At 39.8% G+C, this 25,593-nt stretch overlaps 1 protein-coding gene across 1 annotated transcript; it reads left to right on the forward strand.

Annotated features, from left to right (window-relative positions):
* Positions 1–24,472, forward strand: LOC140681844 (3'-5' RNA helicase YTHDC2-like). The gene is made up of 27 exons (XM_072922350.1): positions 1–337; positions 973–1,063; positions 1,441–1,634; positions 3,220–3,419; positions 4,048–4,214; positions 6,674–6,776; positions 7,950–8,106; positions 10,281–10,388; positions 11,472–11,620; positions 12,022–12,157; positions 12,506–12,632; positions 13,607–13,672; positions 14,445–14,623; positions 14,774–14,870; positions 14,947–15,034; positions 15,134–15,214; positions 15,656–15,738; positions 16,667–16,772; positions 16,910–17,029; positions 17,383–17,655; positions 18,160–18,286; positions 18,730–18,935; positions 19,636–19,831; positions 20,956–21,065; positions 22,515–22,804; positions 23,204–23,381; positions 24,170–24,472. Exons 1-27 carry the CDS (start codon positions 163–165, stop codon positions 24,212–24,214), a joined length of 3,852 nt encoding a protein of 1,283 aa, XP_072778451.1. The 5' UTR covers positions 1–162; the 3' UTR covers positions 24,215–24,472.
* Positions 24,473–25,593: the final 1,121 nt, after the last annotated feature.

A 25,593-nucleotide genomic window follows, 5' to 3' on the forward strand; every position in this document is an offset into this window, starting at 1 on the left:
CCGGACCGGCGGGAAAAGCGCCAATTTCCTTCCGTTCGGGCCAGCTCGGCTGCGGGCGAGCCCCGCCCCGCCCCAGCGTCGCCCCTCGGGCCGAGCAGCTGCGGTCCCCGATCCGCGTCGGTGTCGGGGCCGTGTGGGGCCGTGTGGGGCCGTGTCGGGGACATGTCGCGACACAGGCGGGTCCCGCGGCGGCAGCCCGGCGGGGCTGCGGGGGACGGGGCTGCCGCCGCCGCAGTGTGCGCCCGGGCCGAGCCCCTCAGGGAGGCCGGCGTGGACGAGGAGGTGGAAATGGCGGTGCAGCTGGCCCTGGAGCGGTTCCAGAGCGGGGACGAGGCGGGTGCGCGGCACGGCCCGGCCCGGGGGCAGCCTGCGGGGAGGGCGCTGGCAGCGGTCAGGGAGGGGATCCTGCCCCTCTGCCCGGCCCCGGTGAGGCACAGCTGGGGTGCTGTGTCCAGCTCTGGGCTTCCCAGCACGGAGACAGGCAGCTAATAGAGCGGGTCCAGCAGAGACCACTGAGATGAGAGGTCTGGAGCATCTCTTATCAGGAAAGCTGTGGGGGTTGGTCCTGTTTTGCCCAGAGGAGACTGAGAGGGGATCTCACTACTGCATATGAATATCTCCAAGATGAGTCCCAGGAAGGTGGTGCAGCCAGTTTGGTGACAGGACAAGGAGCAATGGCCATAAATTAAAACAGAAGAAGTTCCACCTGAACATGAGGGAGAACTTCTTTCCTTTGAGAGTGGCAGAGCACTGAAACTGCTGCCCAGGGAAAGCGTTGAATTTCCCTCTCTGGAGACATCCCAAACCCTAGATGTGTTCCTCTGTCACCTGCTCCAGGTGACCCTGCAGGGGGGGTTGCACTGGGTGGTCTCCCTTCCAATCCCAGCAATTCTGTGGTTCTGTAACATTGAGATGTCAAGATTACTGCCTGTTGCATTCTTACTGTCTTTTCATTATTATTTATCATTCTAGAGATGGAATTTCCTTCTAGTTTCACTAGTACTGAAAGAGCATTTGTTCACCGGCTCTGTCAGTCTCTTGGACTGGTGTCTAAAAGCAAAGGGTGAGTCAGGGTACAATTTTCAGTTCTTTGGTGCAGACGGATAGAATTTCAAGACTAATGATAACTTGTTTGATGTTTTCAACATACTCAACTGTGTTGCAAGGAATAGTATTAGAGAAAAAAGTGTAAAAGTAGCTACAGAAAGGAGCATATTTCTTCATTGCTGTATGCATGCTTGGAAAAGCTTGTGACATGCATTTTGGGACAGCTTGATTTTATACTTTGTGGGTTTAATGGCTCCATTAAAAAAGCTTCTCACTGTGATTTCTGGTTTTTTTTTCCAAAGAATTTGCATAGCATCTCATACCCTGACAGATAAAACTTAACCTAGAGTAGGTTCCTTTTTACTAAAATAAGTTTTCTCTCCCCCCTGACAGAAAAGGAGCCAATCGATACCTGACTGTAAGGAAGAAGGATATGTCAGAGGCACACGCAGTCATGACTTGTGACTTGGCTCTCCGTACGAAACACGCCGTTCGGAGTCTAATTCAGCGCTTTCCCGTCACAAATAAGGAACGCAAGGAGCTCCTGCCAAGGACAGAGCGAGGAAGTGTCTGTGCTATTGCATCTGGTACGTTCAGCATGTGTTCTGATTTGGACTTGTCCATCAACACCACTTGAAACCATGACAAAACAAACCTCCTTCTGCTCTGTCCCCTCTGGTGTCCTAACAGACACCTTCAAACAAATGCATTAATTTTCCTTACTTTTAAGGTCTTTTATAACTGGTGCTGTGAGGAACTTGGGAAGTCATATTATGCACATTGAGATGTCCACCTTGTGTTGTGTTAATTTAGAATCTTTGAGCCAGTTCCAGCCAAATCTTTTTGGAAGAACATTTTGAAGTGTGGCTTCACACAAGTACTATGAGGTGGGGTTGAAGAGTCAGTGTTATTGTGATGCCATAAGAATGCCTATATGAGAAAATGCGTTTTTTTGTTCTGCTTATAGAAATTAATGTCCTTGATAAATCAAGAATTTTAGGTTTTATTTCTTCATCTCTACAAAATAGATTTGGTCCTTAAGAGACTACTGTCCAGACTTGTTGATTTCTCGAATATGGAAGAGTTCGCTGAAAGACAAACTTCTGTCAAAATGTTGGGTTTTTTTTTTTAAAGCAAGGTTTTCATCTAGATTATTGCTTTAGCAGCTACAAGTGGAAGAGTTGCACTGTGTTTTTGTGTGCAGAGATGGGTGTAGTGAACAGAAAACATTTGTACCAGTATGCCTTGTTTAATTGCATGTTTCTGATACGTGGTGTCTGTTCTTGAAGTGCTTTCTTTGCTGTTATTTTCAATTGTTCTAGTTGTTTAACAGGATTGTTATATGAACAGAGGGAAGCTGTAATACAAGTACTGAAATGCAATGTCTTAGGAATGTAAGGGATAAGTTAATGAACGGTCTAATATTTGCCTTTCTCTGCATCTCAAGAATGTATTTTAGTTCTCCTGATCTCTTAGTCTGTTTGTCTTGGTACAACAAAGCTTGAAATTTAGTATATGAATCTGTTAATGGCATTAAATATGTATAACTGAGTTTACAGCGAGCTTTTCATTCTGCCAGAAAATAGTTCTCAAGGAATTATAGAGTGGCACTTGCAATGATGGATGTGAAGTGGCTCCCTCAGAAGATGTGCCCGTTTTTTGGCTGCTCATGCACCGCTTTCTAACACATGGCACTGCTGTGTGGGGGCCAGGGCTCTTGATACAGCATGCTTGCATTGGTATGATTTCAGGCAAACGTGTGGAATAGCTTAAAGGTTTAACTCTGTCAGTGTGTATTTCTAGGGGGAACTGCAGGTGTGAAATGTGGGCGCAGATACAAAGGCCACCAAAATACACCAGGCTGGTATTCTCTGGTTTAGTTTGTTTCTCCTTTTGCTCTTTGTAGGCTTTTTTGACGTGGAGCAATGCTGTGGAAGAGTCTGGTTTTCTTCAAAATACCCATGGAAGTAATAACTGTTTTGAAAAATATCTATTCCAAGCACTGCAGGACATGCTATAAAAATGATGTCTAAATGTGTGATGGGTTTGTCACTTTACCCACAGGGATGCATAAAAAGTCAGCAATGTTAATTTTTAAGTACAGTTTTTGAGCAGTGTTTTTGTGACCTTCCTCTGTGTCTGCATAAATAAACTTTTAACTTGTCTTCACAGAAAACAAAGAAGTAAACAAGACAAGTGGTCGACTTAATGATGGTATCCCCCAGGTCCCAGTGAAAAGAGGGGAATCAGAGTTTGATTCCTTCAGGCAGTCACTACCAGTTCTTGAAAAACAGGAAGAAATTGTCCAAATCATAAAGGACAATAAAATTGTTTTAGTTATAGGAGAGACTGGATCAGGAAAAACGACGCAGGTATGTTGCTTCAGTAAATAAAAACTATAACAGTATTTATTCTAAACTAATGCCAATTGTATAACATTTGTGATATGGGATACTTTTATGCTCTTTTAAGGCTTTCCTTTTCCTGTGTGATTGAAAATGTTGTTCCAATTCATTGTCTTGCTTTTGAAACACTAGGCCTCTAGATAGGTACTAGAAGCATAAATGATTCCTCACAATTTTCTGGTAGATACCATTTTTCATTAAAATAATACAAAATATTGAAGGGAAAATAGCTGTGATGTTTGTATATCCCTTTTTCTTCTAAGGCTAGTTCTGTTCTTAGCATCCAGAGTAATCTATTTTTTGTGTAAAAATGAGAGATTATCTACAGGGCTTTTTTTTGTTTTTTGCTTCTTTTTTTTTTTTTTTTTTTAATTTCTCTGAAGCAGGAGGGAGGCACTGTAAGGTTTTTTTTTAAAAAAAAACCTAAATAGGTTATACTTAGAAATTTATTTTCTGCTGATTCAGATATGCTTGCTGTGATAATTGTAATGAAAAGTCTTTTGCAATGTGCAATATTGATATGCAGTTAATGGTTTCCCTGTGCTAACAAAGCTGTGACTTTCTCAAAAAGCAAATTTGAACCACTTCTTTACAGATCCCTCAATTTATCCTTGATGACTGCTACAAGAATGGAACTCCCTGTCGTGTGTTTTGTACTCAGCCAAGACGTTTAGCAGCTGTTGCTGTGGCTGAAAGAGTGGCAGCAGAAAGAAGAGAGAAGATTGGCCAGACAATTGGTTACCAGACCCGGTTAGAAAGCAGGTACTAATGGTATTTCTAAGTGTCGGTTGATCTTGTGTTGGTCTTGTGAATCTTGTGTGCGTTGAAACTGCAGTATGTTTGGGTTGCAGCCTCACAGGTGGCATATGTTACTGCAGGTAAGGAATACGTAAGAGTGAAAAGGATGGCTTACTTCCTGTGTTTTGCAGTTTCATGTAGAAGGTTGTCTTACAGAACTGAATCTCAGGTATTTTCTGTTGATTTCTTCTGTGGAGTGTATGCATGGAAATCCTTGTCTGATTTTCAGATCAAGTCTACACTTTCTTCTTCCCCCACACCCCCCTCCCCCCCTTCTGCTTTTAACATGTCCGGATCAAAAGGTCTGCAAGCTTTGAAGGTAGGTGTGAAAACCAGCATGCTGTAACGAATGTTATGTAGTGAGAGTTGATAGGAGCCATAAAAGGGAAAACAAAAAAATTGGAATGTGACTGATGAAGCTGAGCATTATTTACCAGTCTAGTCTGGACTAAATTTACTCTTCTTCAGCTTCTGTGTTTAAAACATGAAGTGATGTAAAAGTAGAGATTTCAGTATCACTTGATGAATTTGTCTGTAAGCAGAGCATGAATGGATTGTTTGGGGTTTTTACATCTTTGCACCGTGTAGCAAAATGACATTTCAGGGAAGGGCCAGCAGTTGAGATATGAGTGACCAGAAGATGGCTAAAGGTTGTGTTGCTTGAGTGAACAAAGATAACACATAGCTGGTGAAAATGAATGCACTTGAACAACGAAGCCACAATAAGAATTCAAATGTGTGCATGAAAGCTCACAAGGATATTGAGAGATTAGAAGAGCTAGTGAAGATGTGTCACAAATAAGCTGGATGATTAATATATGGAAGTACTATGCTGGCAGAAGAAGAGCAAAGTCAGGTGAAAATTGTAGAATTACTGGAAGCAGCGCAGAAAATCCAGCTTGAGAAAGATCAATACAATTACTCCAGAGAAACACTGAAAGGGGGCGATAACAATATTTTGAGCTGTGGACAAAAAAAATTTGGAGTGGATATGTTTAGAGGTGTTTGTAGTTAACACAGAAATATAATTTTTAAGGTTTTCTTAACTGTCTTCCAGAGAAAAGCTGTAGAGTACAGTACAGAGGAGCTTTTCAGCTCTTTTAGGATGGCAGTACCAGAGGGAGTAGTGACAACTGCTGTTTTTATTGGGACAGCTAACTGTGCCCCAGGTATAGAATTGTAAAAGTTCAGTATTTTCACCTCCTGAAAAACCAGAGGATCAAGCAGATGACTTTGTGATTTGGTCAGCTGTAATGAATTGTGTCTTCAAGGCAAGGCTTTGGGAGCTGTGGGGAGGCTTCTGTGAGGAGGTGCCAGAAGCCTCTTCTGTGTGTGACAGAGCCGGTGCCAGCCAAGACAGACCTGCCTCTGGCCAAGGCTGAGCCCATCTGTGGTGGTGGTAGTGTCTCTGGGACAGTGGGGAATGGGGGAGGAAAACCTGCACAACAGAGGCAGTAGTTCAAGAAGAGCAGTGAAAGCATGTGAGAGAAGCAGATCTGCACACAGGAAGGTCAGTGCAGGAGGGGAGGAGATTCTCCAGGTGCCAGAGCAGCCCATGGTGCAGCCCATGGTGAGGCAGCTGTGGCCCAGTGGGCCGTGGAGGTCCGTGGTGCAGCAGGGATCCTCCTGTGAAGGATTCTGTGTTGGAGCAGGTGGATGCTTGAAGGAGGCTGTGATCCTCTGGGAAGTCTGTGCTGAAACAGGCTCCTGGCAGAACCTGTGGCCCTGGGGAGGGAGGCACACAGAAGCAGGTTTGCTGTCAGGATTGTGACCCTGTGCGGTCCCACACTGGAGCAAGCTGTTCCTCAAGCACTGCACCCTGTGGAAAGGGACCTGTGCTGCAGCAGTTCCTGGAGAACTGCAGCCCATGGGAAGGACCCATATTGGAGAAGCTCGTGGAGGACCCATGTTCCCGTGGGAGAGACCCACGTTCTCCTTGTCTTTCTCTGGAGCCTGGGAGTCTTTTTGTTGTGTTTCCTCTCCCCTGCCCATGGAGAGGACAGATAGAGTGGCTTGGGTAGGCACCTGGCGTCCAGACAGGCTCATCCCACCACGTGTAGACAAATACAAAGGCTATATCCAAGCACAGGCTGAGGAATTGGAACCTAGTTTTCCACATGGAATTTTCTAGTAAATTGAATGACATGCAGAGTTTCTTCACAGTTCTCTTTTACTTCCTTATTTATTAAAAATTGAATCTTATTCTTTCAATGAATCCGTCGTCCAGAGTTTTGGGGCGCAAGCACTACAAATTGTTAGGAAATGTCTGTGAAAAGGCATAGTTTAAAAACAAGTGGTGTGCATGAATCTTTTGAGGAGAGAACTGTAATTTCTCTTCTGGTCAGCAGCTGCTTTAATTTTTGATCCATGGAAAGCTTTAAATGGTGCAACCCCCTGAGTTGTCTCTGTGATGTGATCCATAGGGTTTCTCCAAAGACACTGGTAACATTCTGCACTAATGACATGCTTCTTGGCACGCTGATGGCAGGAGACAGCGCCCTCTCCACTGTGACCCATGTTATTGTGGTGAGCATCCTGTGGTCTTTCATGTGGGGTGGAGCAATATGTATTGCTTTGGAAAATGAGGTCCTCATTTGTTTTATTTAAATTTGCTGAGCACTTTAGGTGTTTTTGTTTGGTAGAATCTGAATCAACTTTAAAGACTTTCTGAGTCCTCAGAGTAGAATGCATGTCTTGTGCAGTTTGGTGTTTTTCTGTGTGTTTGTGTTTTTCCTGTAAAAATATCTTATTTTCATGCCAATGATTAAGTGTGGAATCAGGAGGAGTGGAGAAGGACAGAAGTGTAAATTTTTCTGAACTTCCATGGTAAGGAGAAAATCCTTAGGGAGGCTTACATTGATGTGGTTCAATGTGATTGTGTCAGAATTTCTCTTACCATTTGTTTTAGCAATACAGGTTTTCAGTCCATTTGTTTGCCCAGAGTTTTCAAGATAATGTGGAGTCTAATTGCTAGCAAATTATTCAGATTGTTAATTTGTGATTATGTCAATATTCCTATTGTGGAATTGAATAAGGGGAACTGGAATGTTTTTGGCAAGATTTAAGTACTGAAGATTAAAAGGTAAGTTTAGGTGCCTGCCTGTTTATCAAAGTTGAAAAAGCATGAGAATGATCTATACATTCTTGATGTCAGCCTACAAACTTTGTATTTTGAGTCCTTGTTTCCTTCATTCATAATATAGATCAAAACAGAAGAATGAAAAAGATGATTAATCAATTATGTGCCTTAACTTACAGGCTTTGTGTGTGACTTGTCTAAGCAATTTGTCTGTTTTTCAGATTATGTGGTGGCATACATTTCTTTAAATGCTTATCAATGGCGAAGTGAGAATTTATTAAAATAAGATTTGTAGTTTGTGGTGTTTTCTTGAAATTTGGCCTCAAATACACAATCAGAGAGGTTTCAGATATTCACTTTAGCCTCTAAAGTTAAAGTGTTTATGGCTTCAGCATTGCAACGCACTCAGCGCTGATAAAAACTTTTTGAGGTGTTTTAGTTTCTTTATGGATAGTTTTTTAAAAAAACCCTATTAGTTAAACTAGACTCACACATTTTAAGGCCTCTGTAATGTGCCACCAAAACATGTATTTTTTTTTTTTAGAGAAGTTTGTTTTTGTCAGAAGTTGTGATCCTGAATCTGTGATGGTTTTTCATCTTTTTTTCCCCTTCTGTTACAGGATGAAGTACATGAGAGGGACAGGTTCAGCGACTTCTTGCTAATAAAACTGAGAGATGTGCTGAAAAACCAGAATAATTTAAAACTAATTCTCTCTAGTGCTGCTCTAGACGCAAATCTCTTTATTAGGTATTTTGGAAGCTGCCCAGTAATACATAGTAAGTCTTGATCTTAAGTGTGAGTATACCTGCCCTGAGACTCACAGATCTTACTAAACTGTAGCAAATTATTCTGAGTAAAGGCATGATTAATACACTGAGAATTACAGGAATCCTTGTTCTTTCTGTATGCAGGTTTCTTGTTTCTTGACTATTTGCACCTCATTCAGAGTGAAGTGTTTTAGTCACTGGGAGTTCTGTAAATGCAGATACATCCTGCCCCCCTCCACTCTTAATTGAAGAAGTAGGAAGAGGTTATTGAAGTTCTGTCTTCATGCTGATACAGGACTTAGGAGCTACATGAGTGTGATATGTATCAATGCATTCCAGTAGGATCTTACTCTTCAGGCTTTGTGAAGGTTGTTACTGGTTACTGGATAAAACACAGATAACTGTACCAGTTCAGTTCAGAAATACAGGCTTAGACAGATTGGGTTTCACATGAAAAAAGAATCTCATGATTCTCTGATTTAAAGAAAATTAGTAGTTGTTCATCTAGGTAAATATTCAGAAAAGACATCCAGTTTCGCTTATTTTGTGTTCAGACTCAGTTACCTGCAGTTAGACTACATTCAAATGCAAAGAAAAGTTACCATTTTTTGCTGGTTTAATTTCATTTGACGATCTTTAGTAAAGGTAAAATGTAAATGCGTGGGAGATGGGGGGTTTTTGTGGGTTTGCAGTTTTTGCCCCACCCTCCTGGCTTGCAGGTTTTCTGCATGGAGGACCTCCTCTGGCACCTTGCAATCCTCTTACTTTTTCAACAGTAATGTCCAACTTTAATGTGTTTTGAAAAGTAGCTTTTAAGAGAAATGCTTTATTTGACAATCAGGTAGACTCTCTGCATGTCAGTCTTTTTAAAAAAAATCTCAACGGTTTTAGGAAATGGGATTGCTTACTGGTTTATTTTAGCAAATGTTTGTGAGGAGGAAACCTTTTTTTCCTTTCTTTTTTTGCAGATAGAAGTGTTTAGTTCTCCGTTTTGAATTTCTGTCCAGTTGAATAAGGTTTGCAGCTTGTTGGAGACAGGAATCTGGAAATTACATGTGATTTCATGTTCTCTGAATTTTTTTTGCAAGGGAGTGCCTCAGTTGTGATTGTTGTATGACTTTCCAGTTTACTCTTTTTGCAGCTTCCTGTTCTTTCGGATCAGTCAATTTGTGTTGGAAAATCTGATGGCAATCTTTCCCAATCTCTCCAGTTTACCACAGTGTTTGTGCTGGTTATGTAACAGGCCAATAACAATTCAAAAGATGTTCTTTTCCCTTTTTTTTTTGTTTTTTTTTTTGGTTTTTTTGGTTAATTTAAGAATTAAAAGAAGCGGCTTTGTCTGTTAATGTAATATACAAGGTTTGAGTCTCCTTCAGCAATATGGCTGACAAAATCCTGACCACAGAAACCACATTTTGTAGCTGTGGATCGCTGTAGTACACAGAGTTTGTGATCAGTGTTGGAAGGCTTCCTCTGTGACAGCTTCTAAAAGTATGTGAATTGTGGATTGTTCTTTCTGAAGGAAAATCCTGAGTGTTCCTGAGTCAGGTTAAGGAACAAGAAATCAAAGTGTAGAGATTTTAATCTTCATGCAAAAAGCATCCTGTAATGTCCACAGATAAGGTCTGGAAAATAGTCATGTTGAAAAAGAAATCGGGCTAAATTATCAGAAGGTAAAGGCCACTGGGATGTCTCATCTGTCAAGAAGTATTCAGTAAAGAAAGCTCAGCTTTGCTGAATTAGTTGAGGATATGGAGATAAGGCTGGCTTCTTACATGCTTCTCAGGAAAAGAAAGTAGTTCAGTATAAAGATGTACTGTCTCTGTGTGGAACCTTGCAAAAAGCTGTATTAATTGCTTATTAATTAATTCCATTTTTAATCCAGATGGCAGACTTACATGGCAGGTTCTTGTTTGTAACCCTAAACAAACACGGCTGTTTTCTTTTCCTCATTTCAAAAAAATTGTAGTTAATAACTGTCAATCTTATGAACATCTCCTGCTATAACACTTCATAAAATTGAAGAGGTTGAGGAGAAACAAGGTGGCATTTGACTTTGGAAATATTTTGTTTTGTACAGTTTTGAGAAAAATAAGCTCCAGGGAAGGTAGTTTTTTAAAAGAATTAATTCTGTAAGTGAAGCTAGTGAATATAGAATCTTTTATGGATTTTTTCTATTTTAGTCCAAGGGAGACCTTTTCAAGTTAAAGAGATGTTTCTGGAGGACATTTTACGAAGCACTGGGTATGCAAACAAAGAGATGGTGAAGTACAAAGAAAAGAAGCAGCAAGGTCAGTGGATTTGTTAATTGTAAGGGTTGGCAATGAGAATCATTGATTGAACAAACAGTTAACAGGATTATTTTCTATTAAAATTCCAGAGTCAGGAGATGAAATGAGATGTGATTAGATGACAGCAAGTGTCTTTAAGCTCTCAATATTTACATTTTTGAAATAGTTTATGCAATTAAAGAAAAAAAATCACTTTGATTCAGTGGTTGCATTCTTTTTTCACTCAGTTGATAAATGTCATCTTTTTTCTAATTGTTATGCTGTAGAATTATATATAACTGGGGGCTCTGCCCACATGAATACTAAAGAAGCATAGGATGCTCTGTACCTTTGGGTGCAAATTCAAGTGCAGCTATTAAAGCAGGCATGATTTTGTACATCTTGCACTAAATTCCCTTCAGTAACATTTTTCACTGTTTTCTTCAGGCATGGATGTATTTTTTTAAGTGTTAACACTCTTGAGCTAAACATCATTGGGTTTCAGTTGATTAAGTAGATACTGCTCAGAAGTTTTCTTGGCAACTGAAAGTAATGATCCCAGTGATTATTTAAAGAAAAATTAATAAAAAATGCAAACCCCAAAGTTATAACATACAGTCCTAACTGGATATTGATCACAGTGCTCACCTCTGATCACTGGAGTCAGAAAAGTTCAGTTAGGACCCTGGTGTTTTCTAAGGTTTCTTCCACTTGTGTAGAAAAGTAAGTTGTTACATGCAGGGACTGTATCACTCGTCTTCAGAATTCCATTTGTGGAAAAAGATCTGGTCTGAGATTGTGTGGAAGGTGATTACTTAAGGAACATACTTTGAATGCAGTAGTTGGGAATAACGGAGGTTTTGGGGGGTTAAACACCAAAGTGTTGGGTTTTACCTTGTTTTTGTAGCCCTTGTTTGCAGTGGTGCCCTTTGGGTACCCTTAAATATGTCATTTATGTTGGACTGGTAGTAGCATTCTGGACTAAATAAAAGAGGTTGAATAGGTAAAACTTGGTAAAACCTGCTGTAACCAACTTTTTTAGTAGAAAACAATGGATAATAAATATGACTCTAAAACTTTCTTGGGGAATACTTTGCATTCTAGAAGAGAAACAGAAGAACACTCTTGCTGAGTGGTGTTCAGCTCAAGATAACACTAACAAAGGGACATCTCGGAGACAAAAATCAGTTCCAAGGACAAGTGAGGAGTACAAATGGTTGGATGATGGTGGTGACACAGTATTTAATCAACTGGTAAGTTTTTTCTTTTGTCGGAAGAGATGTTTATATTTGTGTTGTATTCTAGCCATTTAAAATCTGTTTTCTACAGTTGTGTTGAGTCTCTCAGGACAGTAACGTATTTTAAAGATTACTTGATTAGGATGAACTGCTCTAGCTGAAGTGTGCTCTTCAGACAGGGTGGTTGCGCACAGCTTTTCCTCAGATCAAATGGCTCGACTGCCATTGTGTTCGTACTTGCATATGACAAAATCAATGCATTAACTGATACCTGAGTTAGGTATATCTACACTGATATATTTGGGTTTCTGTTGCTGCTGGGAAAAATAACCATTCCAGTTCTTTGTGGGTAATGTATAAGAATAAAGACAACTCTTGGAAGAGATTAAGCTTTCAATATTGTTTTTTATCTTCAGACTGAAAAAGATGTGAATTGCCTTGAACCGTGGATAGTAAAAGAAATGGATTCCTGTCTTTCTGACATCTGGTTGCATAAAGATATTGATTTGTTTGCTCAGCTGTTAAATCTTATTTTAACTGAGAATGTCAGTGGTAAGTTTCATGTGTTATTACATAAAAAAAAGCAACCTCATTTACTTAGATTTTTATGGCTACTTTTATCTCCAGTTTCAAATGGTGTTACCTTTGCATTCTGATGCCGACTGAAAAAATGATAGGGCTAGCAGAAATAATGGGTTGTTTAGTTAGTTGTTGTTTTGAAGTATTGACAGAAGTGTGTTTCTAAAAGAGTGTAGAATTCATATGAACTAACTTCAGAGATAAAGTGAGGAAACAAATTCTCTTTGGTCTGGAATTTGAAAGCAATATTTGTACTATATTTAGATGAAAAAATAACATTTCTCTTGGGTTTGCTGGATTTTTTTTTCTTTTACTTTTCAGTTGATTATAGGCACAGTGAAACTGGTGCGACTGCTCTGATGATTTCTTCAGGGAGAGGCTTTTTGAGTCAAGTAGAACAGTTGATCAGCATGGGAGCAAGTATCCACTGCAAATCATCTAATGGCTGGTAAAAACAGAGAAACCAAAAGATAGATTTATGTGTCAGTATAGGAGAGAGAAAGAAAATTGTTTAACATCTAAATTAATTTGCTAACTTATCACACTGCTGTAAGAACTATAGATTTTGACAGCCTCAACAATTTCTAACTCCTGATAATCACATTGTTTTCTGTAAATTCTAAATTGAATTCTTAATTACATGGTCTTGATTATGAGCTATAAACTTTGTTTCAGTAGGTCTTAATTAAGATACTGGTTAGCAGAACAACTGTAATCTACTGAATTGGACCACAATATTGGGCAATTCCTATTTTCATGGAGTTACCCATATCAGAAGATCTTTCTGTTATGTTTCTAAATATATTGTAGCATGTAAAAATATTTGTGAATCTGTAGAAACTCAGGTTTTGTGGTCATAGATTACGTCTTCATATAAACAGGGAAGTACAGTAAATAATTGTTGTATGGAATGATAAGAATTAGGATTCCATGGGTCTGATATTTGGTACTAACATTTGAAAAAACTTGGGAAGGAATGCAGTTTAAAGATAAAACAGTGAACGGCATCGTGAGGAGGACAGCGTCTGAAAGACATGAAATAGCCAAATGTTATGCCTGGGGTGTGACCTTTTGAGATGACTTCAAGGATACTGCAAACAGGCAGGTCTGATCTCTGCACCTTGCTGTGGACTTTTTAAAGGAATGGCGCTTTCTTCCTCCTCACTTCCTTGTGCATGTTTGCTCCTGTGTAAAACGGACATTCTTTTGTGGTAAAGAACTGTAGTCACCTAAAAGTCAGATAGCTGTTAACACCTATTCATGCGCTTTCAAATGGGAAGTTGCAGATCCAGCAATAACAGTACGGATGTCAGTACAGAAATGGGTACAAAAGTCTGGTGTCAAGTGCCTCTCCTGATGCGCTCTTCATATTCATCTTTTGAAGTGAAAAGTCTAATAAAAATACTTGTGCAACTATTTCAGGATGGCTGTGGACTGGGCTAGGCACTTTGGACAGACGGAGGTTGTTCATCTGTTGGAATCCTACAGGTCAGTTGTAACTGTTTTGCAGAATCAGTTGTATATGATATAGAAAGAGTTGTGATGGGAAATTTGAGGTTTGTGTTCTTTTAATCAGAACAGGTTTTAGCTTTTCATGGTCTAAAATCTGGACTTAATGGCAAGACTTCTTTTTAAGAATAGGAATATTTCAAAAAATAAACAGCAAAAAAGTTCGTACTCAGTATCATATTGTTTATGTTTGCACAACTTGCTAATTCTATACTTTTCACATGCTTACTTTGGAAACAAATCTGTCATGTGTTTTTATTTATACTTTTTATATGCAATAGGCATATTAAAGAAAATTTACAGAAGTAATGTGTACACTAGGCCATTCAAGAATGATATTCTGATTAACTTACAGTTATCGTACTTGAGGTAGTGTTTTGTAAAGCTTATCTCTACTATAATTTCTCTTAGTGTAGTTTCTGCTAGTGGGAAATTTTTGGAGAACACGTATCTCTTAAGTATTTTTACTTGAACAGATAAACGAGAAGTATCTTTATACTTTCCTTTGCTTATGGTTGTGTTTCAATGAAGTTGAAGAAAACTAAAGTTAACACTAATAAATAAAGTGGCATCCTTCACTGGGTTAACATTGAAATCAGTAAACAGTAATAGTATGGTGATTCCCTTCTGCTACACTTAAACATCAGAATTCAAGTCCAATAGTCATATTGGTCTTGAACTAACTTTGAGTGGATGGCTCAATGCAAACCCGAAGGGGCAGCCTTGATTCTGGTGTATTTTCCTGTTACAGCGCTTCATTCGGATTTGGAAACATGGATGAAAGTTCCCTGGTCCAAAAAAGTGCTAGTGACCTTAGTGCAGAGGACAGAGAGCTACTGACAGCTTATCATCACAGTTTTGATGATGAAAAAGTGGATCTGGATCTGATAATGCACTTACTTCACAGCATCTGTCATAGTTCTGATGCAGGTAGGTAAATACCTAACCAGTGGTTGTGGATTTGGCTTCTGATGAATCGTGCTCTTTTTTCAGCAATCCACAAACGTTAAAACCTTCTGAGTGCTATTCGACATGTATTTGAATTTTCTGTTTAACTTTGCAAACCCACTTCCTTTTTAGGATCAATTTTAATATTTCTTCCTGGGTATGATGAGATAGTGAGCCTGAGAGACCGCATTGTTTTGGATGATAAGAGATTCACTGATAATGCTCACAGGTAAAACCTTTAGTTACTGTGGCTTTTCATTGCTTCTTTTAAGGATCCTTAAAATGTTCCTTTTGTCTTGCGTTAGATACCAAGTTTTCGTGCTTCATTCAAGTATGCAGACTTTGTACCAGAAGAAAGTGCTTGAAAGTCCACCTTTTGGCATTCGCAAAATTGCAAGTATTAGAGGACTTTTTCCAATGCCACAATGACCTATTTTGCCATTGCTTTTACAGTTATTATCGTTTTGGTGGTTTTGGTTTTTTTCTTTGCAGATTCTTTCTACTAATATTGCAGAAACCAGCATAACAGTCAGTGATGTGGTGTTTGTCATTGACTCAGGCAAGGTGAAAGAGGTAGGACTGCCATAAATTTTCCTCGTGTGATTCTAAAACACACAGTGCATAAATTTTGGAGAACTTTTTTTTTATTATTTATGACTTTACAGTAAAGTGAAAAAAAGCATTTACTAGCTGAGAGCTGGTGCCTGTCAGGCAACAGTCCTTGCTGAAAAGTTTCAACATGCATTTGTTTTAAGACAAATACTGTAAGCTATCTGTCTAAAAAATCTTGAAAATCTTGAAATTCAAAAATTGTGGAGCATGAAGATACTAGAAAGGAGATACCCTCATTAATTCACTCGAAATTGAGAAGGTACCTTTGTGTCAGAAGCTGCTGTATATATTACTATTTCATACTTTTTAGAAAACTTCTGTTGGTAATCTAAATAACTAGTAACTTGTATTTCATGTACCCTATTGAGTTTTCAGTTTGCATTCCTTTCTTTGTTTTTCTAGAAGTCTTTTGATGCACTGAGTCGTGTTACAATGGTAAAAATGGGGTGGATTTCAAAAGCCAGTGCTATCCAGAGAAAAGGCAGGTAATAAATGCCTCATAGCGGTTTCCATTTTGCAGATATCCACAGTCCTTTATGTTTAGAATAAAGCACACAACATAGTAGCTGTTTCTGGCCTAGTCCAGTGTTGTGTTGCATAGTGGCCAACACTCGTTCTCTGCAGGTGAGTAGGAGTCAGCATGTATTTCCTTGGAATAATCTCCCAAGTTGTAGAAAAGTGACGCTCAGGCATTTGCCAAAGGTCTGGGTTGTTTTCCCCCCATTAATTTGTTCTCCTTCCTCTTTCTCCCACGTTGCACCAGCAGTCACAATGTCCAGTGGGGTGTTTTCACATCATGTCTGTGGGCAGCGGACTGCCTATTTCACTTTCTCCAAGCTATCCATGACTTAACAGGCCATGATTATATTCTTCCCAGCACTGTGGGTGAGGGCTCAGAAGTTTATGTAGCAACAAATGCCTGTTTAATCAATCATATTGGCATTAAGCTGCACGTATGCACATAGATGTATATGACTGAGAGAATTTGCTGTCTCTCATTCCCTCACAAGTTACTTCATTTTTATTCTACCTTTTACTCCAAGCATCACTTCTGTTTAGGGGATGTGAGGGGAAACAATAAAGTTTGCAACTGGTTCCTTACAACAAAAGATGATTGAGATTTGAACTGGTCTTAGGTTAGCAAAAAACCCACAGCACTTTACATTAGATAAGCCTTGTTTTTCTTTCCTCCAGATTTCTCAGTGTTGGCTTAAAATTACAGTAAAAAAATTGCCACACTCTCAAAAATAATTCATGATTAGAAAACTCTCACTTTGCGTGTGACTTAACAACGCTTTCTTCATAGTACTGCCTCTTCTTTTCCATTCTGAGTTTCTGTGTCTTTGTTGGCTTTTGGTTTTGTTTTTAGAAAGAAATCCTCATTTTCACAACCTTCCATATTTTATTTTCAAGGGCTGGGCGCTGTCAGCCTGGAGTCTGCTTTCGTCTCTTCAGCAGGCTCCGATTTCAGAATATGTTGGAATTTCAATCTCCAGAACTTCTAAGGATGCCGCTTCAGGTGCATGTTCAGTTAGAAACTATAACTTTAAAAAATACAATGTCCTCAAACCATACTATTAATTGCAACAAATCATGTGTTTGGCGGCTGCTTCCAAATCTTGGTAATCTTTTTTTGTTCTGCCTTTTACCTTGCAGGAGATCTGTTTGTACACAAAACTTCTGGCTCCAGTTAATTGTCCAATTGTAGACTTTCTTATGAAAGCTCCTGATCCTCCGCCTGCTGTAACTGTGAGAAATGCTGTGCATATGCTTAAGGTCAGAAAAGGAATAGGTTTAGATTGTAATTGTGTTTGATCCCAAATTTGTGGTGTAGCAGTTTACTGACTTCAGTTTGTACTGAAGCTGTTTTTAATTACTTAAGGATGTTTTGAAGTTTTGGTTATTGTCTGTTTTCATTTTGTGTGTAGGGATGTGTTTTTCCATGTCAAGGGAAGAGAGTGCTTCAAAGTCTTGCCTCAGTTAATAGTTTGACTTGCTTCTGTAGTGTTTGGAAACAAGTCTAGTTCATGTCCATTATTCACATCCTTTCTGCTTTCACTGTCAATTGATTTTGTCCACTGTACCCATCCCCCTCTCCTTTATTTGTTTGCTTGTTTGTTTATGAACAGACCATAGATGCCATGGACCCTTGGGAAGATCTCACTGAGCTTGGTTATCACCTCACTGAATTACCTGTAGAGCCACACCTCGGTAAAATGGTGTTGTATGCTGTAGTTCTGAAGTGCCTGGATCCTGTTCTGACCATTGCCTGTGCTCTTGCCTGCCAAGACCCTTTTGTGCTGCCCACGCTGGCCTCCCAAAAGCGTGCAGCCGTGCTGTGCAGGAAGCGTTTTGCTGCCGGAACGTTCAGTGACCACATGGCCCTGCTCAGGGCTTTCCAGGTAGTCTTTCATTTCAGAGAGTACTAATCACAGCACATTCAAGCAAAATGCAGATGCACCAGTTGGGTGTAGAGTGGCGGGCTGTGATTAAGTGCTCAGAGAAGACTTTCTTTTTGCCTAGTGCCTTTCCTGTGTAAGGCATTACTTGGCAGTCTGGCTGGTCCACAGAAGAGGGAACCGTTTTTGTAGTATGTTTTGTTGCAAACATTATAAAATTTTGAATGTTCCAACAATGTGCCTCTTTGCATCCTACTACACTGAACTTTGAATCATGATCTTAATGTAATGATCTTTATTTATTGTTTTAACTTGACATAATCATCACTGTAGTGAACACATAAAGAGAATCTAATTGTTGAACGAAAAAAAGAATCTGGTTTGATACATTAACTTTTAGAGTGGGTTTTGCATTCATTTTATTGACATAAATGTAATATTTAAAAAAAAATGCAGTTTTTAGTTCAAGTCCTTGAAATTAATAGGCAAATGTAAAAACATTTTCAGGCATGGCAGAAGGCACGCAGTGACGGCTGGGAGAGAGCCTTCTGTGAAAAGAACTTCCTATCCCAAGCCACAATGGAAACCATTGCAGGAATGAGAACACAGGTGCTTGGCCAGCTTAGAGCCTCAGGTAGAGAAGTTGGAAACAATTTGAACATTGTTTTAAAGTCAAGCATATAGAAATTGTAACAAAAATCGTGTCCACTGGTGTAATTTTCCTTAATTTGAAATACACCTTCATGCACGCATTCATGCAGGGTATGGTGCAGATGAGGAATTGTGGCTGCTCTAACTGAAAGCACCCTCATCTCCACATGCCACTGCATTTCATGTTCTAATGAATTATTCCCATAGGAAATGTCTTTATATTGTAGAAAATAGTGGTATTCTGTGTTAGTATGAAACCCCTTATCAGGAAGGATTTCAGTGTAATGGTTTCTTCTTGGTGCTGTTAAGGTTGGCAGTGGTGAAAAATGCAACAAAGAAGTCATTTATTTCACCTTTAGTTTCTGACTCCTTTTGAGAACCAAACACAAGCTAACATGGCACTGTTTTGTCTCTTTCCTTTGTCAGGTTTTGTGAGAGCCAGAGGAGGAGCTGATATTAGAGATGTTAATACTAACTCTGAGAACTGGGCTGTAATTAAAGGTGCCTTAGTGGCCGGGATGTATCCCAATCTTGTGCATGTAGACAGAGACAGCCTGGTGTTGACGGAATCAAAGGAGAAGAAAGTGCGATTTCATCCTACCTCTGTTCTTGGTCAGTCTCAGTATAAAAAGGTAAAGACACTTTGAATTCATAGTTCAAAAAAAAGGGCACTAAAATCTGTCACGTGTTTTAGAAATGTCTTTTCCTATTTGTCAGTACTTTAAAAGCAATATAGGCATTTAACACTACAGCTTTAGAAAACACTGTTCTACCCAGCTGATAGAATTGGAGTTGATTCATTTTTCCATCGTTTCAATTAGTCCTTTCTCTAGATGGAACAAGGCAAAATGACAAAAAAACTGCCCTGCTATAAAATTGTTTTAAAGATATAATGATCCCTATTCTTAAAAGCAAGTTTTCCTCTGAAACTTTTTTTTAACATTTCTTTTTTTAACATTTCTTTTTAAAGCAAAATGTTTTGTTTTATCATGGTAGGATAATTTATGAATCTGGTTGAATTCTCTCACGCTTTTTTATGTGCATGTATATTTTTATGTGTATATAATTGTACGTGTATTTAGTTCTCAGAATACAGAATCATAGAATGGTTTGGGTTGTAAGGGACCTTAAAGCTTATCTCATTCCAACCCCTGCCACGGGCAGGGACACCTTCCACTAGTCCAGGTTGCTCAGAGCCCCACCCAGCCTGGCCTTGAGCACTGCCAGGTTGAGGCATCCACAGTGTCTCCGGATAAAATGAGAAATACGTTCAAATTTACATTAATTACAGGTAGAGGGTTTAATAGCCTGGTTTTACCTGCTCTTGCACAGATTGCCCCAGCAAATGGACAAGCTGCAGCCATCCAGGCTCTCCCTACAGACTGGCTTATATATGATGAAATGACGAGAGCTCACAAGACAGCAAACATCAGGTGCTGCTCTGTTGTGACACCTGTCACGGTGGCCCTCTTCTGTGGACCAGCCAGACTGCCAAGTAATGCCTTGCAGGCATCTTCATCCTTTCGAGGTACACTGGAGTCTGGATTTGGGATGTTTCCGTTGCTATACATCAGCGTGTGACATGGAAAACTTATTTTTCAGTAATATTTAATACATGTATTGGCTGATTCTGAAAATAGCGCTGTTATAATTCCTGCAGCTATTCAGGAAGAGTTTGTTGGTTCTGTAAAAAATCTCTCCATTTTGGGATTCCTTACATACTCAAGTCCATAAATACAACCCCACAGTTGTAGGGTCTCAGAAACTGCAGTATAGTTTGTAAGGAAAGAATACAGCCACAATGTCTAATGAGAACTGTAGTACTGGTACTGAGAAGTGTAGTATGCATGTTCTTTTTCTACAGACTACTTTACTTGATACATTGAACCAGATTATTCAAACAGAATATTTTAGAAACAATCAATATGGCAAACAAGTCATGTTGCTTCTAGCTAACACATACATTTTCAAGACATGTTCTACTGATAATTTTTAATTTCAGTTAACTGTACTATTAACTGTGAGTAATAGACAATATATAGAAATGTCCTTCTTTTTTCTGATTTAAATTGAATGGAATTTACTACTCTTGGAATGGAAGCAAAAAGAACTGCTTCTAGTTGTCATAGTTTGAATCAAACTAAAAGTCCAACTTATTTCTAGAGCTTTTCTGTCTTGCTTTTAAACTGTGAACCTTAGAGTAGTGCTCATGCTGATTGAATTGCACTTAAGAAAAATAAAGAATCCTAATTAATAGCTATATGTATAGATTTTTTTTTTCTTACTAGGTCTTTAGATCTGCTGTTTTGCCAGGAAATAGAGGCATGTGTGATTTTGCAAACAGCTTTAGGCAAAAGTTGTATAGTGCCTGTGGATACTGGTGGAGGTACATGAGTTGGGTCACATCATATCAATACAGGTTTTTACACAGTAGGACCTTCAGCAGGTCTGGCTTGATTGCTGCTATCTGGAGCAAAGACTTTGCAGTGTATTTGCAGAAAAGAAGAGGTAGTTTTACAAATGCTTACATTTAAAGTCAGTTTTAGAAGGAAAAACATTATTGCTGGTAATACCGTAGTATGCGGGTTTTTGTGTGGACATAATAGTAGAAAAAATATGGAAATGCTAATGCACCTTTTGTCTTTAATTCAGGGGGAGGGGTATCTAATGATAGCAGCGACAGTGAGATGGAGGACAAGACATCTGCTGATCTGGCACTGCTGAAGCTGGATGAATGGCTCCATCTCAGACTGGACCCTGAAGTAAGTAAGAAATTACTCCTGGGTTTGCTTCATGTAGAGGAATTGTAAAAAGATGTGAAAAGGTTTTTGTAACATTTGAGTAGCCAAGAATTTTGTCCAAGAATGTCATGGTCTATTTCAGTCTCTCGAACTAGGTACTCTGTGATTTAACCTTTACTTCACAAGCTCATCAATAATTAAACGGCTTCAATCCCCTTTGGCACAGAGTTGTCTGTCGCCTGAATCCGTGTATTCAACATCCAAGTTGCAGTGTTTCATCACCTATCACCCGTACCTTTCTATTCTTTTACTTGTCAGCAAAAAGAAAGAGAATAATTAGTCACCTAAGTCAACATTGAGAGTGCTCATCCCTCTTCCTCCCTATTGATGTGGGTGTCCTGTCTCTCACAAAAGGGACCAGGAAAGCCTCAGCAATCCAGATGCCGTTGGGTCTGTTTCAAAAACTTTCTGGGCAGTATGATGTTTTATATCTGAGCTTGGCAGTTTTGTCCCTTTCCACACGTCAGCAGATTCTGAAGAGACTGGCAGACAAAAGATAATGGCTGCAAGGGACAGCAAGCTGCAGGTGACAGTGACTGCATAAGGGCCCTTCTGCTCCTTCTGGCCTCCTGTCCTGCCTGCATGGTGCTCCATCAGGCCATAGCACGAGCTGGGATAGCCAAAATCTGAACAGGAGCTGAGAGAACAGTCACATTGGCATATTGTGTTCTTCTTTCTTTGAGAGGATAACCAAAATCAGATCAAAAAAGGAGGACTTGAAGCTGAAGTTGCTGAAAGAAAGTTGCTGTCAGATTTTGGAAGGATAAATTTCAAAACCTCTTTGAAATAGAAGTCTTTATGTCATTGAGGAGCTGTGGCTGTGGTAGGAGGCAAGTTATGGGTCATGAAACACACAACTTTACCAACTCTAATAATAATACTCTCTCTCCTACACATGTCCAGAAGAGTGATTTTTTAAAATTTATTGTAATGGAAGCATTTCTGGTAGCAGAATTAGACAATAGTCTTCTGAATTTAGTCATCACATTTGACCAGGTGTCTATGTAAGAAAAAATATCACTTAGAGCTCTTTTCCATCAACTATGACTGAAGAGTGCATGAGTAGAGACTGATTTGAGAGGAAGGGCATAAAGCATGAAAGGATTGGGTTTTCTTGAAAGATAAGAAGGAAAAAAAAAGAGTCTGTGGAGTTACAATACAAAGCTAAGTTTATTACAGAGCTAAATGAAATGATTCCAAAATTACCTTGCACCCAAGGAAAAAAAAGCAAATTAACATCTTAATTTAAATATGGATTATTCCCCTTCCCCAAGACCTTAGTCTTGCCTTTAATTGTGGGCCCTGTTTATATTAGAATGCCAGGTGCTGCCTGATATGGAAAAGACAGGGTTCTCTTACCTGTGTGATCTAATTTTCATCAGTATTGAACAGAATTGGAATTTATTGCAGGCTGCTGGTATGCTGCTGCAACTCAGGCAGAAGTGGCACAGCTTGTTTCTGCGTCGTATGCGAGCTCCTTCTAAGCTGTGGTCTGAGGTTGATGAAACAACTGTAAGAGCAATTACAGCTGTTCTGAGTGCTGAAGAACAGTCTGCAGGTCTACAGCAGCCTTCAGGAATTGGCCAGAGACCAAGGCCTGTGACTTGTGAAGAACTTCCTTTGGCATCTACATGCATGTCAACCAACAGCAGAAACAGCTCAACAGAAACAGAATTGTCTGACTTCTCTCATGCTGAAAAGTAAGATGCTGAGGTCTTCTGCTCACTGTAGGTTGCAGTTTATGTATACAAGTATCACTTAAGTTTCTGCTAGTAATAGGAGATGGAAACAGCGGAAGTACAGTTGGAAGGTGTTATACTGTTGTATGCTGCATTGTGGTCCCAAAGAGAAGTATTTCATACCTGGGGCTGCTGTTGGAGAGAGCAGTCAGGAATATTGTCCATGAATTGTGATGTTTGAGAAGTAGCAGAAGAAGTTTAACAGTAGCATTAAAAAGCAATGAATGGTCAGTATGAGTTTTTAGTTAGACTTTAATAGATTTTGTAGTTGCTGTAATACATGTGGTCATGCAGTAGGCTGGCAGGTCGATGTAAATTGTTCAGTGACTGCTTGTGAAACTCAAAGTATGTCCTTTGTAGGGTTTCAGTGAAATCTACTTCTCCTGCACTCCACCAGCCAAAGAAGTACAAAGAAAAAGACATTTTGCTCTCCAGACAATCCTCAGATGACAGATCAGCTCAGTCCTCAGTGAAGCCTGCAGACAGCAGTAGCTATTCCAACCCCTGTGCTACTCCTTCTTCTCCAGTGTCGGCAAAGGTAGAGTTCTCTAACATATCACCCTGCTCTTCCAAAGTAATAGAATTTCTTGCTGATATCATTCTGCAGTTAGGTATTTTACTGCTAAATTAGGAAGCTAATGTAGCTTTTCATTTGTAACAGTGCATAATACTTCCTTCTGGAACTTAAAAATCTAGACTAAATATCCTTGTTTCACTAGTTTAATACAGCAAAAATAATTTGTAGACTGCTGAGGTAAAGCTATCCAAAGTAGAAAAAATGAGATTAAAAAAAACCCCAAACTTGTTCTAATAAACATGTATTAGTTTTTTTCAACTAAATGAGTATATTATATACACACTTCTGAAGATTTTGGATTCTGCCTTTCTCGGCTTCCATAATAGATTTTCAATATCAATACTGATTCTGTCTTATCTACCTTACTATGACTGATTTTTGTGATGGTTATTTTAACAAAGTACACATTTTTAATGAGATTACTGTGACAGTTGTCCCATATACTTGAATAGTAGACTGCAGTAACACTAAAGAGATCATTGAGAGGAAACTTCATGGACTCATTGGAGGATGTAATAATTCCTCTGGAATTTTTCAGCTTTTAAATTAAGACAGCGTAAAAGGAAGAAAACATGTTTCCTGAATATAGAAATGCGAGTAGCGTGCTGTAGGCTACACTCTAGGATGCTTAATTTTGGTGTCATCTCAAGGTCTGTCAGACATTAACCAATTCTAATTAATCACTAGACTTTTTAATCCTATTCTGCTCTACTTGTTTCTTGCCCCTCATGGATGAATTACTGTGGAAGGGGCTAACAGCAGGCCTGTTAGCTAAAGGAGCGAAAAGAAGCTGAGAGCAAGAAGAAGCTGTTAAAGAGCTCTCTCCAAGGCTGCTACCAAGGAGACTGAGAGAAGAGAAGAACTGAAGAAAGATAAGGAGAGCACTGCAGACGGACAAAGTATTTTTAGAAAGTTAACTAAAGTCACTGTTACTGTTCACCAGTGGTGTTATGTTGATTTTTTGTGGCCAATAGTTGGGGTAGAAGAAGTATAAACAATTAGAAAGTTTATAAAAGGTCAGCCATGTTCGATAATAAAGAATTGCCATCTGAGACCGCCTGTGGTCTGTGCTTTGTGTGGCGACCGCCTCGGGATACAGTGTATATAGCAGTGACAGCTGGTGCCCACCGCGTGGAGCAACAGCCTGAACAGCGTGGTCAGTCTGGAGCCACGCGGGGTCCCAGCTCCCAGCCGTGACCCACTGGGGAGCAGCGGGGGAGGCGGCGCTGGTGCGGCTGAGAGTGGCGTGTGGAAGCCACAGGGAGGTCCAGACTTGATTTTCTCCTATCAGGACACCTGGAAGCAGGGGAGGCACCAACTAGTAATAATGGGAAATAAATCTAAAGAGGAAGAGATTGTTTTGGCTACATGGAAAGCTTTGTTAAGAAATAAGGGAATTAATACTTCAGACTATGCCCTTCGTAGTATATTGCTGTGGGCTAGATCATAGGATTTTGCCACTGATCCTGACACAGCATTTAGTGTTAAAACTTGGAAAAAAGTCAGGGACAGGCTGTGGGAAGTCATCTGAGCGGGAGATAAAACTTGTCAATCTAGTTGTTACTTGGAGATCGCTTTTTGAGGCATTAAAGGAATGGAAAACAGCGGGAACAAGCGGAGTAAAACGTGGATGAAGATTTGGGGTTGATAAAGGGGTCTGATGGGAGGGATGAGTCAGATGGGGCCTTTGATGGGGAACTTGTTGAATACATCCTTGAAGAAGGTGCAGGTGTCCATGGAAGTTACCAGGCAGGCTACCAAAGCTTCCAGGAAAGTTGCCAGAGCTTCTATGCCAGCTGCCAAAGCTTCCAGGAAAACTGCCAGAGCTTCTGGGCTGGATGCTGAAGCTTTTGGGAAAGCTGCAAAGGCTTCTGGGCAGACTGCCAAAGTACCTCCTTATCAGACTCCTAAGCCTCTTTATCTCACACGTGCACAGCAGCTTGCAGCGGTCCCCGTATACACTACACCACTGCGCCAGTTAGCTGAAATGTCTTTAGCAGAGAGACAAACCCAGCTGTCTGCCCCCTGCTCCCCTCTGACGCTGTTGAGGCAGGATGGGAATGAATAGACTTTGTTCAGAAGGCTGAGACTATAACTCTGATTTATTTCAAAATACATCGCTCTTTTATACAGAGCTTCGTGCAGACCAACTCTATTGGTCCTGAAGTGAAAA

This window comes from Taeniopygia guttata, chromosome Z (genome assembly GCF_048771995.1).
Source record: "Taeniopygia guttata chromosome Z, bTaeGut7.mat, whole genome shotgun sequence".
Classification (NCBI taxonomy): Eukaryota; Metazoa; Chordata; class Aves; order Passeriformes; family Estrildidae; genus Taeniopygia; species Taeniopygia guttata.